We start from the raw sequence: 18,892 nt of genomic DNA on the forward strand, positions 1-18,892 counted from the left end.
CTGAGTCTCGATTCTCAGGAGGCTTTTGAATTCCTTCCAGCCCGCCTAGATCGACGTAGGTCGTCAACTAGGTATCGAGTACGGAGTAGCACATGTGTCCCCTGCTCAACGCTCGCCACCTACGTTGGGTGTCCACAGTCCCCATCGAGCCCGCAGAGTACTGTACTGGGTACCTGGGTACCTGACGAGGTAGCTAAGTAGCTATGGATACCTATGGGTACCTTTGCGCTGGCTCCCCAGAAGCCACAGGGCGGGGGGGAGGGACCGTGCCTAAAAGTCATAAATTGAAATGCGCGCTAGCCACCCAGGTATCTAGGTACCCAATATGTACTGATCCATCGCTCTTGACCGCCTGTCGTTTTTGCCCAGCAACGATGTCTACATGTAGAGGGGCCTAGGGGTGACACCAAAGGTTTGTTGCCTGATTATTCTGTCGCGGGCTGGAGGACGAGGAGGGCGGAAAAGTACCCTGCAGCTTGCGATTAGGCTGCAGGTACTTCACACCTCGCACATTCATTATTAGGCCACGGACCCCCGTACCGAGTACCTCGTATATTGTATTGTGCATTGTTATTTTTATTATTACCTACCTACGAGAATGCCCAGCCATCTGTGAACAGGGAACCTCGTTATTGCCCATCCTGCACTATCACATCACATCTCATCTCGTCACCGTCACCGTCACCGTCACCATCATCACCACCATCACCACCACCACCCCTCCTACATACCTCGTGCTTACGACAATTTCACCTGTTCGATGCCTGGTTTGGTGCTGGTATGGCCGTCCGCGCGTGTGACTTGGACCTACCTCTGGCTTCGAAGCCACAATTGAACACGCAATCACCCACCTTGATGCGATGCGATGGGATAGCTCTCGTGGGTGGTCACACAGATCGTTGGAGCAATGATCCCGGAAGGGCACCCAAGTTGGTGTACGAAACACCCCCTTACACAATGGGCCCTTGGGGCGCCCTTCTTCCCAAGTTCCCGAGTCGTGTCTTCACGCCGGGGGCAGTGATTATGGGCCTCGTGGTCAAAGGTCATTATTGTGCTCATACGACTACTCTCTACTACTCCTCCATCCTCCCTACCTACCTAGCAGTAGTAGTTCCTCCACCCCCTTTTTCCTTCCTGCAAAGTCGTTTCTTTGCCCCGTCCTTTCGCACGGCTGCAGAGAGCCCAAAACAACTAACCGACTGCACTCACCGCCACCAATTTGCTTTTTTTCTTTGCTCCACCCACCCCCCAGGCCCTCACTGGTTTTGCGGGGTAGCATCGTCTATCCCAGCGTGTGACCCCCCCAGAAACCCGAATAGCGAGGATGGCTGCGATGGGATGCGAGGAGGCGTCCTCGGCGTGCTCGGCGCAGGTCCAGACTCTCCACAACGCGCAAACACTGCAGTTGCGCCGGCCGTCGACTCGCCCTCGGGCTTCAACCCAAGACGCGGCGCCCGGCCAGAACCAACGAATTGACGAGGGCACCATCACCAATCGCCCATCCACCGCGGGTCTTGAGCACCAACCTTTTCTAGATGGGTGCCAGTGCATTGTCCACAAGGTCTCAGTAGCGGCGGCAGAACTGGCCCCCAAGGACTGTGCTAGCCCGCATGCTTGCGCACATTTTGAGCTGGATCGGACTCCAGGTTCTTCGTCCTCCCTGATCTTGGTGGAATTTCCTGGGGTTTCGGCACTCCCTAGCCGATGTTATGTCATTTAGACACGGGATCCTCTTCGAACGGACAGCCCCTTTCAATACTCGAGATGTGCTAGTTGCCCCTTGAACGAACAGCTTTGAGCTGGATATTCTCTTGAGGTAGTGTGGTGGTTCAGATTGCCTTGTAGACCAAGCGAGTGTCGAAGTTGTAGGTTCGCCGACCCTGCATGGTCACGCCATATTGCCGCCTCTGCGACGTAGGAGCACCAAAATGCGATGCACCTCAGCTCCAGAGTATACCCTCCTCTACACCTGCAGGTATCTCCACCGCCGTTTTGAACACTGTTTGAGGAACAGCCGCACAGAACTCTGCCCTTGACCTCATTCTCGGAGGCGTTCCTCATGGTGGCATCTGTATCCGTGAGAGGGACGTTGTTCCTGCCTCGCATCGTTTGCGCCGATCCTTTGACAAATGTTTTACGAGTACTAGCGGTTGCAGACCATTTGCGTTCCCTTCCAATCGCATCCTGCATCTATTGACCAGGGATCGGTTTCCGGAGGTGCCTTTGCAGTTGGTTTCAGAAGGCTCCATACGGGAGACCAGCCACGGCTCTCCTCCGTGCTAAGCTGAGAGGAGAGATGGTGCGCTGGTGAGTAGAGGAGAGAATGGACGCCATCCTTCGAGCTGGACCAGACTCGCTAGCACATCTCGAAGGGACGAAAGTGTTCGCTTGGGACACCCCACGCTAACCCAGCACGAAACTGGGCGCTCTTCCTCATGCCCGTTTCAGCTCGGCCCATTGAAGAAGAAAGGAGCTTTGCTCGCCTAGACTTCCAGATAAGGAAAAGGCATGAACGGCACGCCCGTGCCTGTTCGCTTCCAACCTTGCAGCAAGTGTCGGATTTTTCCATCATGCTGCATGTTTGACGTGAAAACCCACCGCTCCAGCCAGCCGCAATTTCCATGAAGCCCGATTCTCGCAGGGTCGGCCATTGGCAAAGTCTCGCTCGCCCGCGAAAACAGGTGCAGGAGTGTAGTAATTCAGTCTTCAATCTTGCAAATTGTTGATCATCAAGACGATTTGCCAGATTACGTGTGGCCTGGGTTTGAGTCCTGATTCGACGCACTTTTGGTTCACACCGAGTCGAGCGATGTCCACCCATTTTCCGCCCTTATTTTCCAGCAAACGAATGCTGTATCGCCCCCAGACACACGGCCGACTCCGTATCGTACTGGCTTCGCGGATAGAGATCAGTCTCCTATGAACTTTTGTCACGGTGAACCCAATTTGGACCGGGTGATTCTCAGCTTCAATAGCATTTTCCACCCAGTATTGGCTATGAGGCCATGCAGAAATTAGAGGCAATGATCCGCGGCCCGCTGATGCACACAGCGTCTAGCAGTGGCAATCTGGTTGACAGCGACTTCGGGGTAAAACAAGCTAAAGTCTGGACCTGACGAATACGTCCACTGCTCATTGGGAGACACGGACTTCGCTCTTGTCGAACTCTTGGAGCCATTGCGCTCTTAAGGTACAGACGTTTGACACCTGATGTTTGGTCAGCAATGTCAAGATCAGTCTTCGTCAGCTATCAAGGGACGTCGTGAGTCCAAGCCACTGCAGTCCTGACAAATCGCAACGGAATGTAGACTTGGTAAGACCACCAAAAAGGTACTGGGTCCCGAAAGTTGTACAAGTCATCTTCCCAGAAAACCAGGTGGTTGAAGAAACGAATCAACTGTTGGGTGCAGTCAATGATACCGATCCTCAAGGTGATCATGCTGAGGAGTGGCCCAAAGCACAACTGCAGGAGATCCTGGCCGAAGCAGTACGTTCCAGATGTTGTCGAATCCGGCATGGCTACGTCGTCCTGTAGAGTGTGCTGTGTGACTGCAGGGGCTGGTTTCGTTATTTGCTTGCCGACGCTGAGTTCATTCTCAGTCAAACACTCTAGATAGGCTCGAGTCAATTGAACTGACCCACCCAGGCCTTGAAACAGCTGCGCGGCGGCCTGAGCTTGGACACAGACCTGGACCGGGAGGATGATCTGGGCCACCCCAGATTCGGTAACCTGCTCTTCAACACAGAAGTCGATTCCCAAATGTGTAGTGAAGTCATGGCCCTGGTTGCGTGCAAACGTGTGAACAAACCGCAACATGGACATACTGAGGGCGGATTTGGGCTCCACGAGCTGATAGCAGCCAAGATATGTCGGCCGACTGGCGGCAAAGGCTCTGAGAGAGCCTCTGACGATGATCGCAAAGGTGTGATATCTCTCCAGTCCATTCACGTCCTGTTCCAGCTTCCAGGGGACCGTGCTCGTAATGGCCATCTGGGACACTGTATTGTAGGTTTGACTCAGTGTCCTCCGCGGAAGTACTGTCCTGGTCGAGTTGGCGTGATCTCCATTTTGGTCCAGACTATGCAGCAAGTACTTCCGTCTTCCGCGAGCTTTGTTGAGCACATTGTGTACCTCATCTCGTGATTTGACATGATATGTTTCGGGTATCGGTAATCCTTGGCTGGCCGTGTATAAGAGAAATGCTTCCCTTGTCGCGAAATAGGGGACATCGTTGACTCGAAGGGCGAAACATTGGCACTTGTTGTTCTGCTCAATAACACTCCTCGCTTGTGCCTCGGTACTGGGATCTGCACTGGTCGTGCAGTTGATCCAAAGTTCAGCATTCTCTTGCTCTATAATCCGGACCAGGCATGCGATGTACGCGACCTGGTGGCTGTGGTCGGATTTGGGCGGCAGCCGGTAGAAGCGGCTTAAAGCGTTCGAAAACCGCACGTGGATAGGAAACGCATCAGGCTCATAATCAGCGCCAACGACTTTGTGACCGGTGGAATGAAATGCCCTAGCCAGTCTCAAACCGTGGGGTGTGTTGACTCCCGTGATGAAAATCGTCCTCGATCGGAACCCTGGCACTCTCTTGAGACGCTGGTGGAACGAAGTCCTAGGCGGAAGCGATATACACAGGAGGTTGAAAATAAGAAGCAATGTCGAAACCGGGACACAAGCAGCGGCCACGAAGGCGAAGAAAAGACACTGGATGGGTACCATCAGTGGCATGGCCGAGGATTGTCGGGGCGAGTAATCGACGACATTGAAATCGCGAAGACTATCGATGGTTGTCAAAAAGTGAGTCGGAATTGATGAGCCGGGCATGGATAGGCACATCCGATACGCAACGATCGACAGACAAAGGGTATCTTGTCGCCATGTCGCTGGTTGGAAGAGTGGTTGGCACCACAGGACGAGGATCAAAATCGGGCAGAGTTAGTGGAGAGGACTTTGAGATGATGACGACAAAAAGAGAGGGAGGGAGCAGATGAGGTGGTTGGGGCCGCGAGGACGTCTGACGATGAGAATGAGATCAGGTCAGTCGAGCAGTCCCGCCAGGGCAGGGGCAGCCACAGGCATGCATGACAGACGTCAAGCAGGTCACTTTCTGGTCAGACCGCGGGCATTAATGTCCGGTCGGATTTCTGAGACCTTGAGCTCTGAAGGGGAGGGGGGTCGACCACGGGCGGGCTTTAACTGGATGAACCCCCCAAGCGACAAGATTTAAGCTCATCCGATGGCGTCGTTAGCGAAATGGGTCCCCCAGATGCTAGGCGTCAGTGTCCAATGGCTGGGCTCCTTCTGCCCTCCAGGCCTGCGCCTCGTCAACCCGTACGAGCTGAAAACACAAATTATTACTCGGTACATGTGCCACGGTGCCAGCGGAAGCAGACATCATAGCTGCCGCATTGGAATCTGCCTTCTCGTCCATCATCTGTTTCGTTCTTCTTTTCACTTCTCTCTACAGCTAGTATCAGCATTTCCATCCATCTCTCTTTCCAACTTCTATTCATCCTCGCACACTCGTTGTCGTGCTTTACGTCACCGGAAAAGGGTCGCGCGTCCACCTGGGGTTCCTGTCCGAGTGCGCAGGCCTGGTTCGAGTTAACGAGATCGCGTCGCAATCATGGCTCACCAAGGACAAGCTGCTGAATACTACAATCAGAACATGGAAGACGCTCCCTATCAACAACAGAATTATCAGCAGTATCCTCCACCTACTGGGGCGCCGCAACAGCCATATCCGCCCCTTCAGCAGCCCTACCAACCTCAAGAACCAAAGTATACCGTTGCCCCTCCAACCTACGGCGACAACTTTGTTGCTCCTCAAGACGACAAACAGACCTTCCAAGAGACTTTCAAGATCCAGAAACCTAAGTTTCATGATGTGTGGGCAGGATTGCTGGTGAGCACAGAACACCATGACTGCTGCCGAACACAAACACATACTCACAAGTTGTAGCTCATCGCAACCTTCTGCGGATTTGTCGCCGTTTCAGGACTCACCCTATACCGCTACTCTAAATACCATAGTTTTAATGGAGGAGGGATCTACGGAGCCTCGAACGATTTGTAAGCCCTGACTGTCTTTTAGAGACCGGATCAAGAGAAAGTGGTATACGCCGTCCATACGCTGACAGATTCTTGCAGCTCCCTCGACACCAATACCATTATCCTCTTCGCCTTTATCCTATGTGTTGGCCTGGTCTTCTCCTGGGCCTACTTCCTCGCCGCTCGTGCCTTCACGAAGCAATTCGTCTGGTTGACGGGCATTCTTAATTGTGCCTTGGCTGTCGGCACCGCCGTTTACTATCTGTATCGACATCTGTGGGGAGCAGGCATTGTCTTTGCGGTATTTGCCGTCTTTGCCATCATCTGCTTCATCAGCTGGATCCCACGCATCCCTTTCGCAGTGGTGATGCTACAACAAACAATGGACATTGCGAGAATGAGGCGAGTCCATGTATTCTTGGTCAGCTTTATTGGCGGTATTGCTAGCGTGGCATTCGCTGCATGGTTCTCGGTCACTCTCGTTGCGATTTACACGTCCTACATGCCTGGCAATTCCGGCAGCACGGCCAATCCATCGTGCCCAACTGCAGACTGCTCAAGCGGCAAAGTCATCGGACTCGTGGTGTTTGTGACCTTTGCGGGTTATTGGATCACAGAATGGATGAAAAACACCATTCATACCACCATTGCCGGAGTCTACGGTTCCTGGTATTTCTGCGCCGGGAAACCGGGTGGCATTCCACGAGGCGCAACCGCTGGAGCCTTGAGGCGAGCAACGACATACTCCTTCGGCTCCATCTCCTTTGGCAGCCTTATTGTTGCACTTATCAACATGCTTCGACAAGCCTGCAGCATTGCCCAGCAACAAGAAGCCTCGGATGGGAACATCATTGGGACCATTATGTTTTGTATTCTTGGTTGCTTTATCAGCCTCCTGGATTGGTTGGTTCAATTCATCAACAGGTACGCCTTCTCTCACATTGCTCTTTACGGGAAGGCATACATCCCGGCAGCTAAAGATACGTGGACAATGATGAAAGACCGCGGCGTCGACGCCCTGGTCAACGACTGTCTCGTGGGCCCTGTCTTGACGATGGGAAGCGTCTTCGTGGCATACGTCTCCGCGCTGCTGGCTTACCTGTATCTGGAATTCACTCATCCGGCATACAACGACGGACGGACTTTCACGCCAGTCATCATGGCGTTTGCTTTCCTCATCGGACTGCAGATTTGCCAGACTTTTACGACCCCAATCGGATCTGGAGTCGACACCATCTTTGTTGCCATGGCTTGGGATCCCCAGGTCGCCATGACAGATCATCCCGAATTCTGGGAGCGACTCGTGCATGTCTACCCTCGGGTCCAACAAGTCCTAGGTGGTGTATGAAGGCGGTCTTTTGTGGCGTGTGGAAGATTCTGCGACACTTTGGTCACGCACACTTTGGTGAGCGGTCGACCTTTGGAACAAACTGTGGCCTAGTCCATTGGACAGTTCATTTAAGTTCCATGGCCCGAAATGCAAATGTTCCTTCAACAGATGGGCACACTCCAAAGTCCGAGGTCCTCCCGCGGTAGCAGTCATAGCCCTTTAGTGCTTCACTCTCGGCAGTGATTGACAGATCACGATGATGTTGAAGAAAGCTAGTTGCACTCACGGGTAAGCCAGGCTGAGAGCCACAGCCGGATCGACAGTTGTCGTCTTCGGTACATGCCCGCCTTACTACGACAGACTGGATCCACGTATGCGCACGAAAGTCGTGGCAACCTCGCCGGTCTCAGTCGTCATTGCCAAGTAATTGCGATTCAGACACTGACATAGGTATTCGTGCTGACCGAAGACTCGGTGGGTGCTGTCTGGTACTTTCAGTGTTGTACCAGTGCTGGGTGTGGACATGCAGCATGAGTCACGGCAAACCGAGCGACATCCATCACTGTTGCTTGCATCTCGATTTGGGAGACATGCAAGTCGGCACAATACTAGATTTCCATGAAGGCTTTTTGCGGTCGACCAGCCAGTCCAATCATGTACCGGTGGCGCGATTTTTTTCACAGGAGACTGATTCGTCTCCCTGAGCATTAGACTCGGTGCTCCAATTGGTTTCCAGTGACCGACAGTTTGTGTAACCCAATCTATTGGCCTGCTGGGAGGATTTGCTGCCTTGCCCTTCCACATGTCAGGAACTGATCGGCCAAGCACCAAAGGCAGGAAATTTGAGCAGCCACTCGCCCCGTTGAGGCTTCAGGGGTACCCCAAGTTGGACCCGCGTCTCATTGGTTTCATCATCGAGGTTTCAGCAAGCGAAGCTGAGCCTGGGAGGCGAGCCACACTCACCGAAACGTGGCGCAGTCTGATAGGAAGGTCTCAGACAGCGATAGTCACATCTGTCGCAATTGTTGCTTTGGAAAAGTGGCCCGACTGGACGCTCCGCCTGGGGTGGTGTCGATACTGCGCCACTGCTGGCGTGCAGAGGATGAACGAAACATGCCCAAAATACCCAGTCCAACGAGGTGCCAGAGTTGCGCACTTCATCAACATGTGCCGGAAGTCCAACACGTCAACCAAAAGTCCACATGTCTTTGGCCTGCCTCGATTTCTTGTGGAGGCGTGAAATCACCGCAGATCAACGACACCTATCTCTTCTGGATCTCTCTTATTATTTGTCGCATCTCGGGGCAATCAAGTGAGGGCGGATGCTGCAAGGAAGACAGACCAAAGGGCAACCCAAAATCCCCCAGCACTTGTACCTTGCATGCATGCTGCATCTCCCGTTGCATGTCCTGCATGGTCTCTCGTTTCGGCCGCGTGCTATTCGCGACCTAGCATCTCACGAGTCAGTGTTCTTTCAGCTTCTATGACTGCCAACACCTTGGGCAGCGAGAGATCAAGACGAGGCACTAGGCTGAGACGACACGGACGCCGGGCGTTGGATGGGCCGACAAGGTTGATGCTCGTCTTTCAGCTTACTTGTGCACGGGCTTGTTGCCACGAGACGCTCACGACGGAGAGGCCGCGTAGATCAGTGCGTGTTGTGAGATGGCGAAAAGACTTCGGACGTCAACAATTGGATTACATTACTTGCACCTGACCGGATACCCGATCGGATCTCCGCCAGTCGCATTACGTATCATATCGAGGCCTGGCCATTGAAGTAGGCGGACGTAGCGACGGCTATATTTAGCTGGCTCGCACTGTCTCACGCGACCTTGTCGAGTAAACTCTCAGAGCCCGTCCGTGACAGTGTGCTTGGTTATTTCAAATCGATGATGCGTGCCAGTAGAGCGATGACAAGAAGTAATTCCTGTAGACGAGGCATGATCTCCCAGCTTGCGGGATGCTCGATTTTAGCCGCGCAACCCGATCAGATCAGCCACAGCCACATCCACATCACGGTGGCGTTGTGCCAAAGCTGCAACTAGACAGAACTGGGAGGTGCAGTCACCGTCAGCCAGGGGGGGTCCCCTTTCGTGCATGATCGGAGACGAGGATATCGCAACGTCGTCCCAACTTTTGTGCAACCGCCCCAAGCTCTTGACTGCTTCATCGAGTCCGCTGACAGTCCTTGTCAAGGAGGGGTGTGGGAGTTTTCTGTGGCCGACGGGGGATTCGGGGGGGTCATGCGGCGCATTTATATGTTTCGCACTGGGGCCGGCTGACAGCCTTCCTGGCGGCGTGATCAGCAGGCCAGTCGGCCAGTAGGCCACCAGGCTGCGCCTCAATGTTGACAGCAGCAGCAACGAGTCGGCCCCTAAGCTGAGCTTTGCTGGCTCGCCGGGAACGAGCTCCGAGTCGAGGGTGAGGGGGCGCATCCAACGTTATCCATAAGATCTGGATGCGCTCATCTAAGGCGAACCACCCAAACGCCTCTCAAATATAGGTCTCCATTCTCTTGTGATTGGGTCCCTCGCTTCAAACCCAAATCTCCAGCTTTGGAGGTACCGTCTTGCCGTCATATTGTCGCACCACTAGCACCAATCGCATTGCCAAGTCGTCGTAAGAGCAAGGACACGGCTCGTTCGCCTCTGGGGGGGTTTTCAGTGCAGACCTCGGTAACGTCCCGACTTTCGTGGCGAACTTGGGTGGATGTGGTCTGCTTCAGGGCGAGAGGAGGGAAAGAGAGGGAGGAAAAGAAAATAGCAGCGCAAGAGGCGATGGTGGAACTTTTGGGGTACGGACTGGAAATGCCTAGGGGAGACTGGCACGGTAAGGTGTCGGGGAACTTTTGCTGGTGTCTTTTGCCTTTGCCTTTGCCATTTTCATCCCATCATCCATCAGCCATTCCTTTGCCCCCAAAGGAGCTCGCACCACTCGCACCACGCGTGCCCAATGACATGAGTCATCACCTGGGGACAAGAGTGTTCCCTCTTGGAACGAGACAACGAGTCGTAATAAGTCAGTCATGTGGATTCGCCAAATATGGAGACCAGACGGGGGGCGCGTCCACCCCGAAAAGTGAAAAGTGAAAAGTTGGCCTTCCCTTCACACCTTGTTGACCACACCCACCCTGGCTCCAGGCCTCCACGTCAGTTCCAGTTCCGTCCCGTCGTCAGGCATGCAGACCCCGTCTGATGTCGGATGGTCAGCTGTATGGATGATTGAGCTAGTGCTATAAAATACCAGGCTCTGCCAGCCAGCCGTCCCCTCCTCCCCAGGCTATGTGGTCTCGCCGCTGTGGCGTATTGATTCGCTGCTCAAAGCATCCTTTTGGGAAAAGCTCGCTCGACGCGGCTATCTCGAGGCCAAATACTTAACCTGGGTAAGGCATACCTTGGTCTTTTTCGAATCATCATGTTGCACAGCCTTGCAGGCAGCAGAGCGTCCTGTCAAGTCATCCTCCGCACTATATCTCCGAGAAATTCAAGGTACTTTCTGCCATGTTGCTCGCTTGAACCGTCATCACTCCCACCGTCCACCTCAGCAGCAGCAGCATCAGCAGCATCACCTTCACACATCGCCTATCCAACCACCGGCCATCATGATTATGAGAGATAACTATCCAGTCTCGCCTCCCAGCGACTACGATACAACATACACATCGATATCCGCCGTCACGCCGGACCAGAAGAAAGCGCACATTGTCATCATGGCCGAGGAGATGGTCCCCTCGCTGCCGGAACCATCCATCAAGATCCAGGGGGCGTTTCGGCGCACCAGATCCCCGCCTCGCAACGAACAAGGCCAGATGTTCTGCGACCACATCAACTGTCGTGGCAGGAACCAGACGTTCAAGCGCGTCTGTGAATGGAACAAGCACATGGACAGACACGAGAGACCATACAAGTGCCGTGAGGCCGGCTGCGAACTCAACCCCGGATTCACCTACTCGGGCGGGCTCCTGAGGCACCAGAGGGAAGTGCACAAGATGCACCTGTCGACCAAGCAGCCGCTCTTCTGTCCGTTCCCCAATTGCAACCGGAGCTCGGGCACGGGCTTCACCAGGAAGGAGAACCTCGAGGAGCACAAGCGGCGGCGACACCTTGAGGAGCTGTCGGACCATGGCCTGCACCCGGAAGCGATCTCGCAACCTGTCGCGGGTGCCGGCACGGCGACGAGCTCGAGCGTCGGCCAAGAACCGGCCGCCAAGCGACGAAAGATCTCAACGGCAACAGAGGTCCAGGGGCAGGGGCAGGGGCAGGGACAGCAACAGCAACAGCCACAGCCACAACAACATCTAGGCAACGAGGTGGCACCTAGTACCATTGACACGATCGTCGGAAGCGCCGAGAGTCAGTTGATCCAACACCTCAGGGAAGAGCTCCGGCAGAAGGAGGAGTTTATTCGCCGCCAGGCAGCCGAGATCCATCGCCTGCAGAACCTGTTACGCAGTTTGCCACCTCAGGCGATATACCACATGCAAAACCGGATGCCTGGCAGTGGCGTGGGCTAAAGTAATAACATACCTTTTGTTGACCGGAGGAATTTGGGGGGGGGGGGGAGTTGTAATCGGCGTTTTCAAGGGAACCCGGGGAATAACATTACGACACAAGCCACGACCTGCATGCACGGGAAGGGATGGAGGGATGGGTGGGAGGGAGGAATCATTGTCGCTGCTCCGTCTGTTTGTTTGTATGAAAGATACCACGTCACGCTCGCCACGCACACGCACACGCACACGTATATGTGCAGTCCTGTTTTTGTACCTTGCCAACCACCACTCTTCCTACGTTACCTACAAGTACTTTACTCCTGTTAGACACCGCTGCCATATATCCGCGGCTATATACTATACCATACTACTACTCTCTTGACCAAGGTAGAGATGACGGATCACGAATGACTGCTCCGGCTCATGATGGAAGCATACATGCATACATGCATGCATGAGAGTGTAGAACGTACGATGTGGAAATGGACGATGCCCTGGTCTGTCTGTCTGTCTGTCTGTCTGTCTGTCTGTCTGTCCTGGTCGTAGGTGACTTCCACACTAACCGCCTGCAGCAACGGAGCACAGAGGCCGGGCAATACCGATACCGATACCGCCTGGTGCGTTGAGTGTCTCCAAAGGTTCCGGCGCTGTGTAGGAGGACGTACTGTAGCTGCAGGCAACTAGAGGTGTGTGAGTCAGTGCATTGCACAGCCGGGAGATGGTGAGGTGGTCGATTGGTACCTACCTGCATGGATACCTATGTAGGTAGGTAGGTAGGTAGGTAGGTATGTAGGTGGCTACTAGGCACATGACAGAAGGTACCTGTGTACCTATCGTACTCAGCCAAAGTGCCCGAGAATCCAAGTACCCAAGTACCTAGCTGGGTCGGGTACCTCCCTAGCTAGGCAGATCGGCACAGGCAGAAAGGCATCTACTGGGTAGGTACCTACTTGTAGGCAGGGGTTGAAAAGGTAGTCAGAGAGGTACCTAGGTGGCTTTGAGCAGTGTACCGACCTGCATACCTAGTACCTGCCGTCGACATGGGCCGTTGAAGCCGTCGTCGTCCTCGTCGTCCTCGGTGACGGCGGCCGTGTGGCGATGCGAGATGCGAGGCCCACGCAAGCCTTCGCCAGCCTTCGCGAGCAGCCAAGGCGCCTGAGGCCAAAAGGGACGACCGCCGCCCCGACACGGGAAGCCAAGACGCACGCGCCCCCCCCCCCCCCCCAAAGCCTTCTCGCTCGGCGAAGTTGCTGCGCCAGGCATCCCCGGGGCCTTCAAGTAAGTAAGTCTACTTACCTACTTACCTACCTATCCGCCTACCGAGGTACTGTAGGTACAAAGACATTATCATCATCGTCATCATCATTATTATTTGATACGAGATACTCGGTGTCTACCAGGCAGAACAAGCCCACGACACGAACCCCATCAAGCTAGTGATGGCGAAGGGTGAGGCTAATACCCGTACTTGCGAAGTAATCCTCGAAGGTACCAGCTCGCACTAACAAGCTAGAAGCTACGAGCTACGAGCTAGAGGCCCAGACAAGGCCAGAACCAGGCAGCAGTGCGTGTCCTCTGTTCTGCTTTGCGTTGCTTTTACCGAGTCACTCCGTACGTTACTACAAGTAGGTATTGTCGTTCACAATGGTTTCTGTCTTCTTTGCTTCCCTTGGCTCCTCTTGACTCTCTTGGCCCGGCTCGTCTCCCTGCCCGCACAGGCCCTGAATGCCTGCTCGCTCTGCTCGGCGACCCGTTAGACCTTGCTTGGTTTTTGGCTTTGGGCTTTGGGCTTTGGCTTTGGCTTTGCTTTGCTTTGCTTTGCTTTGCTTTGGCCTTGGGGGTCTAACTTTTCTGCCCTTCTCTTTTTTTTCTGGATCGGGTATTTTCTTCAAAGCCACCACCGCGCAGCAACAATAAGCTCTGGATGGTTGCGCTGGGGACGTTCCTCGTACGATGCGGAGTGCGGAGGACTCGCTACCCATCTCAGTATCCAGGGTCAGCAATACCCTCTTGTACCTCTTGGATCTACAAGTGGGTAGTTAAGGCGAGTCAAGGCGCCAAGGCAACACAATGGGCGAGTGAGTGAGTCCCATGCGCCCCGAACCAACGAATCGCTGTACGCTGTACGTGTAGTACGTACGCCAGACCATGCACGCGTGTGCTCCCTCGTACTGCCTTGCTTGTCTGGCTGTCTGTCAGTCTGTCTGTCAGTCTGTCTGTTGTATCCCGTCTAACCTGTTCTTCATGCTTTAACCCGTCTTGTACCTACTGTGGGTACATACGAGTAGGTTGACCCCCCCCCCCCCGGTGCACCAGTGCTTCCTTTTCGCCAACACCGGCTCGCGTATTGCGTGCGTATGCTTGCCCGAGGAGTTGACATACAACCTTCCCGTACTGGGTTACCGTAGAGTTTTCTATACGACGAACCAACCAGATACTGTACTCAGTGCGCGCAGAGGGGGAATAGGACATGCGTCACCTGCGCGGCTGCCTGGGCCCTTTTTTTGCCGTGCCACTCTCTCTCCCTCTCCCTCTCTCTACCAAACCCATCCTTTTTTTTCCTTCAATTATTTCCCTCGCTCGCGTCCTCTCCCTCGCGTACCCCGGACCAGCCTCGCCACTCTTCCCGCGGAGCAGAGAGGCGCAGCGCAAAGAAAAAAGCGGGCGAAAAAGGGAGGGAAAAAAAAAAATCCCTCCCCCCCCCGACTATGGCGGCCCAATCAGAATCCCAGGCAGACCCCGAGGGCCCTAGACTGTGCCATGGCTCGGAAGGAGAAGGCTGAGCTAGTAAATATTGGGACTAGACTCTACGTGGGCTTCTTCTTGGCGCATTTAGTCACTTGACACGGCTTGGCGAGTCACCTGACCATCGACTTCCCCTATTACGGATGACATACACTGGGCACGACTGTGTACTCCGTACTTGTATCTCATTCTTAAAAGGCTCCACACTCGTTTGCGTCTTTGCGACAACCTCAGTCCATTTCTTCGTTACCATCATTCCATCGTTCCAGTAATCATCTAATCGTCTCATTTAGATAAGCCGTCCTCCTTAGGCCTACTCGTGTTTCACCCTCATGTGTCTCCTGATCATCAGAAAAATCGTATGATCCTCAAAGATTTTGGACCCTTTGCTCCCGTGTTTGTGTTCCTTCTTTTATTCCAGACCCCCGTTACCACGCCTTGTTGGCCCGGGCAGACCCAGTAAGCATTCCCATTCTAGGATCGTCTCACCACGCTCCCTCTCTGTCCTACCTGCGCCCTGGATTCCAGCTTGATCCCGGACCTTGGCTTGCCTTGTTTGCTTTGTCTTGCTTTTAGTCTCAGGGTTTGCTGTCTTGGAGGAAAATGAGGGTCTGCGGGAGAAAGTCAAAGGTGGATGGGAGGAGCCGGTGCCGCCTTTCGACAGCAATACAACCCATGGCCGCCCAGCCGGAGTGGCCGTTAGGACGGCTGGAAATCCACCTTGCAAGACATCAGGCGACTCTTGGGTCGAGCTTCACTGCGTCGACCATTTGGCGGCGGGGGCTACTGGGCTCCTGCGTTCGCCTTTTGAACCGGGGACGACGCTTGGAACAGAGCAACATCTCCACACCCAGATACCGTGTGGTTATCCCAATTCGTGGATCCGGATTCTGCCTGCCACCTCGGGAAAGGTGATGAGGAAGCGACCCCCAACACTCCAGTTGTCGTAAATGACCACATGATCGATGAATCTCTGGGTCAAGACTGTGGCGCCCGTCGACGCATCTTGCTCGACAGCCGAGTCTAGACCGTGTGGCCAATTCACGCCCCATTCCGCCTGGATCAGAGGCGTGAGCCAGTCCCGCAACTTGTTGATTGCAGCATCCCGAACCGGCGGCCTGGGATTCACGTTAGCGTTTGGTTTCATGCCAGAACACTGAAACCTACAACGGTATTGTTTCAATTGCACCGATGTGCGGGACCATGCATTGTGCGGGTGTCGGTTTCATCATGTCAGGGAGTCTGTGGTAATTTTGCAGGGTAGGGACCAGCAGCCACTATGCAACTTTTGTCAGCTTTGGGGCGTGGAACTGTGCAAACTTCCAACTCACCCGCATCATGTGTGTGAGCAGATAAGCCGAAGCCAGACGGACAAAGACGTCGTTGTCAAAACTCCGGGAGACCTCGCATGCCCACGAGGCGCAGTCAAATTTATCGGTCGCCTGACGAGGGCGGAAGAATAAGTCGACAGCCACTTTTTCTGAGGCACCTAGGACGTCGGAAACGGGGACACCGCTCTCAAGCATCCGCCGCGCCCCATGCACGTAGTCCGTGTAGGTGCGGCTCATGGGTGAATCGTCGGGAATCACCAGGGGCAGGACGAGATGCCGGGGGACGCGGAGTCTGGTGAATTGATCTTCCTGTGACACACACAAATCCCATTCATTCAATCTCGGTTGGGCAGATGGAAAATTCGTGACCAGCTCGAAATACGGGGTAGCAGGTGAGGAAGCCACCGTCAACTCGCGCATGGGAAGATCCGTGGTGATCCGGGGGTATCTGGACGACTGTCTCGACAAATCAGCCAACGGCGAAGGCGAATCCGATGCAATTGTTTCTGCCGGCTCTGTCTTGGGGTCCCCTTCGGAGAAACGTCGAGGGACCGGCGCAAACTACAGTGTGAAATGTCGATCAGTAGACGAATCTGAAGTGCGCAGAAAGGGGCCAAAGGTAAGGAATATGGGGATTATGAGTCGTGGCTAGTGCCTCTCATACATGGAATCGAGTGTTCTGGACAAGTTCCAACCGCGCTTGTCCATTATACGGGGAAGAACGTGCATGGCGGACATGGGGGACTCACATGAGGCCGCTCTTCCACGTGATTGCTTTGCGATCGTAAGTGCAGGACCGGGTGCCACATGGCGCGTTCGGTAACACTAGGAAGAGCTATACCAGCATCCATTCCCTCCCAGAGATTCCTTGCCTCTGACGCCCAAAGTGGCAAACCGACCCTGTCATCGGAGCGCAAGGCCAAAAATTGGCGCAGGATGGCTTCTCCTTCTTGGGGGGATGCATTCTTGAGCGAGGTCAGCAGGTTGCCAAGGGGCATGGCGCCGTCGGGGGCCCTGCCCTTTGCCGACTCAGAGGCGCCCGAGCCCAAACTGGAGGTATCAGCGGGGCTCTTGCCGGCGTCCATCAGGGCTTCAGCCCCGTCTATCTGGGACGCCATGGCGTCGTCGCCCTCTTCATCCTCGGTGCGGTTCGAGTACTGATGCAGAGCGTTTGTGATTTCCTGATTGGAGGCGCCGCCGCGGATGCGCTGCAGCATGGCCTCGAGGCGCGGCGAGGGACCCTCGCGGATGCCATCCAGTAAGTTGTTTAGGGCGTCTTGATAAGTCCTCGATTCGTCCAAGGTGCGCTGGAAGGCAGCCCTTCGTCTCATGTCCAGCGAGAGGTCAATGACACAGTCGGTACCAAGCGTCTCGCACAGTTGGCAGGGTGGCGGGCCACCGGTGCATTTGGTTTTGCGTTTCTTGCATGCTTCACAGGCGGCGGAGATGCGAGCACTGGATGTTTTCTTCCGGGGGGCCTTGGAGATGGTCTCTTTGGCTGGCTTGATGGGCCGGGTGTTGGGTGGCGAAGGCATCTGACTATGTCTCTGTCGATGTAGGGTGATTGCACCTTTGTTCTCTTAAGTGTCGGTCTCGGTCCCCATGGCGCAGCCTTCGGGGAAGGGCTCTGAATTTGGTTTCCTCAGGCTTTATTTCTGATGCTGGCAGGATTTTAGTTAGTATCCCATGCGGCGATGGTTGAGAGATTCTGCGGGTGTTGATCACAAACGGGAGGGTAAGACGTACACACGAGGCGGTTTTGCAAAACAAAACAAAACCGAGAGAGATGGAGAGATAGAGAGGGAGGGTGGTGTGTGTGTGTGAGAGAGAGAGCGCTTGCGAAAGAAAAGCCAACGAAGGGTGTCGTTTGTCTTGGAACCAACTTTTTTGGTTCCCGACAATCGGGGCTTAGTTCGAGTTGGGACGAGACGCGTTGTTGTTGCTGCGGCGGCGAAAAAGGCAGAGATGGGAAAGGGAGCAGGAATAATGATTGTAGCAGTAGTAGTAGCAGCAGTACCCATTAGCAGCCCAGGCGGGCAGGGCACTAGGTGCCAGAATGGAGCAAAACGAGCCCCAGGCAGGCAGGTGTGAGAGTGATTGATTGATTGATTGAGTGAGTGAGAGAGTCGTGAGCAAGGGCACAAGCCCCCTCCGGGTGAGAGTCAGGTGATTTGATCCAAGGAAGGGAAATGTATATCCAATGAGATTGGGGCGAGCGAAGGGTGGGCTTGGGAGGGCGGCGGATGAGGGTCCCTCCCTCACACACGTTCTAGTGGGGAGCAGCCAGTGGCATTTTAAGCTCTTGTCTTGGGGCGACGGACTAGACTCTGTGGACGATCCCCGTGCAAAGGGTGTAAGTCGGTACCAAATGCCTAATGGGTCGGAACATTGACCGACCACCCGCCCACCCCCTCCCCTCCCCTCCCCCCAACCCTTTGTCAAGCAGTCCAGGGAGCAGGAGTCGATCAGAGCAACAATCGACCAACTAACCAACACCGGGCTGCTGCTTCGCTTCATCCTCGGTAGCGCCCAGAATCTCAAGGTGCCACGCCCGATGACGAAGCGGACAACAAGTCCCAGGGCGCGGAGTGGTGCCAAGGGCCCCATTAGCGCCGGGCTAGTTGTAGCTCCCCTCTCCTAGCGCCCGTCCGATGGGCTTGGCTTCCCTCTCTCGGTCGCCATTTCGGCTGTTTTCTGTGGTCTTTTGAAAAATGCCGAGCAGGGAAATAAATCCGCAATCTTGGTGGGTTTCCACAATGGAATCTGGGTGTCGATCGAGATGCCCGGAAGAAAGTTCCTGGGTAAGTACGGAGTAGCCAATGATGACTTTTCTGCGTTTTCCTGAGAGGCAAGGGGCCAAAGACTAGACCACGAACACCACCCCTCCACCGCGTGTTTTCTCCGTTGCCTGCATCGTCAAGATCCCTGCTGCC

General features: G+C 54.6%; 5 protein-coding genes across 5 annotated transcripts; 2 read left to right on the forward strand and 3 right to left on the reverse strand.

The window, feature by feature from the left end:
* Positions 1-1,030: 1,030 nt before the first annotated feature.
* Positions 1,031-4,951, reverse strand: PV07_12263 (uncharacterized protein). Its single transcript, XM_016399777.1, has one exon. It carries the CDS (start codon positions 4,841-4,843, stop codon positions 3,251-3,253), a length of 1,593 nt encoding a protein of 530 aa, XP_016242589.1. The 5' UTR covers positions 4,844-4,951; the 3' UTR covers positions 1,031-3,250.
* A 425-nt stretch (positions 4,952-5,376) lies between these two features.
* On the forward strand, positions 5,377-9,386 carry PV07_12264 (uncharacterized protein). Its single transcript, XM_016399778.1, has 3 exons — positions 5,377-5,912; positions 5,970-6,079; positions 6,158-9,386. The coding sequence occupies exons 1-3, from the start codon at positions 5,634-5,636 to the stop codon at positions 7,404-7,406; spliced, it is 1,638 nt and encodes a 545-aa protein (XP_016242590.1). The 5' UTR covers positions 5,377-5,633; the 3' UTR covers positions 7,407-9,386.
* PV07_12265 (uncharacterized protein) lies at positions 8,862-10,231 on the reverse strand. The gene has a single exon (XM_016399779.1). It carries the CDS (start codon positions 9,824-9,826, stop codon positions 9,362-9,364), a length of 465 nt encoding a protein of 154 aa, XP_016242591.1. The 5' UTR covers positions 9,827-10,231; the 3' UTR covers positions 8,862-9,361.
* PV07_12266 (uncharacterized protein) lies at positions 9,904-11,947 on the forward strand. The gene has a single exon (XM_016399780.1). It carries the CDS (start codon positions 10,993-10,995, stop codon positions 11,902-11,904), a length of 912 nt encoding a protein of 303 aa, XP_016242592.1. The 5' UTR covers positions 9,904-10,992; the 3' UTR covers positions 11,905-11,947.
* A 2,704-nt stretch (positions 11,948-14,651) lies between these two features.
* On the reverse strand, positions 14,652-18,055 carry PV07_12267 (uncharacterized protein). Its single transcript, XM_016399781.1, has 5 exons — positions 17,706-18,055; positions 16,709-17,620; positions 15,960-16,520; positions 15,796-15,905; positions 14,652-15,746 (listed from the first exon to the last, which is right to left on the reverse strand). The coding sequence occupies exons 2-5, from the start codon at positions 17,492-17,494 to the stop codon at positions 15,494-15,496; spliced, it is 1,710 nt and encodes a 569-aa protein (XP_016242593.1). The 5' UTR covers positions 17,495-17,620; positions 17,706-18,055; the 3' UTR covers positions 14,652-15,493.
* Positions 18,056-18,892: the final 837 nt, after the last annotated feature.

Source organism: Cladophialophora immunda (genome assembly GCF_000835495.1).
Source record: "Cladophialophora immunda strain CBS 83496 unplaced genomic scaffold supercont1.8, whole genome shotgun sequence".
Taxonomy (NCBI): Eukaryota; Fungi; Ascomycota; class Eurotiomycetes; order Chaetothyriales; family Herpotrichiellaceae; genus Cladophialophora; species Cladophialophora immunda.

Excerpts from the sequence above, each read along its gene's own strand:
- PV07_12264 (XM_016399778.1), top strand. The coding sequence starts at position 5,634 with ATGGCTCACCAAGGACAAGCTGCTGAATACTACAATCAGAACATGGAA. Across the intron at positions 5,913-5,969 it reads ATGTGTGGGCAGGATTGCTG|CTCATCGCAACCTTCTGCGG; the intron begins GTGAGCACAGAA and ends CACAAGTTGTAG. Across the intron at positions 6,080-6,157 it reads TACGGAGCCTCGAACGATTT|CTCCCTCGACACCAATACCA; the intron begins GTAAGCCCTGAC and ends AGATTCTTGCAG.
- PV07_12265 (XM_016399779.1), bottom strand. The coding sequence starts at position 9,826 with ATGCGCCCCCTCACCCTCGACTCGGAGCTCGTTCCCGGCGAGCCAGCA.
- PV07_12267 (XM_016399781.1), bottom strand. The coding sequence starts at position 17,494 with ATGCCTTCGCCACCCAACACCCGGCCCATCAAGCCAGCCAAAGAGACC. Across the intron at positions 16,521-16,708 it reads ACGTGGAAGAGCGGCCTCAT|TTTGCGCCGGTCCCTCGACG; the intron begins GTGAGTCCCCCA and ends TTCACACTGTAG. Across the intron at positions 15,747-15,795 it reads GCAATTGAAACAATACCGTT|GCCGCCGGTTCGGGATGCTG; the intron begins GTAGGTTTCAGT and ends CGTGAATCCCAG.
- PV07_12266 (XM_016399780.1), top strand. The coding sequence starts at position 10,993 with ATGATTATGAGAGATAACTATCCAGTCTCGCCTCCCAGCGACTACGAT.
- PV07_12263 (XM_016399777.1), bottom strand. The coding sequence starts at position 4,843 with ATGTGCCTATCCATGCCCGGCTCATCAATTCCGACTCACTTTTTGACA.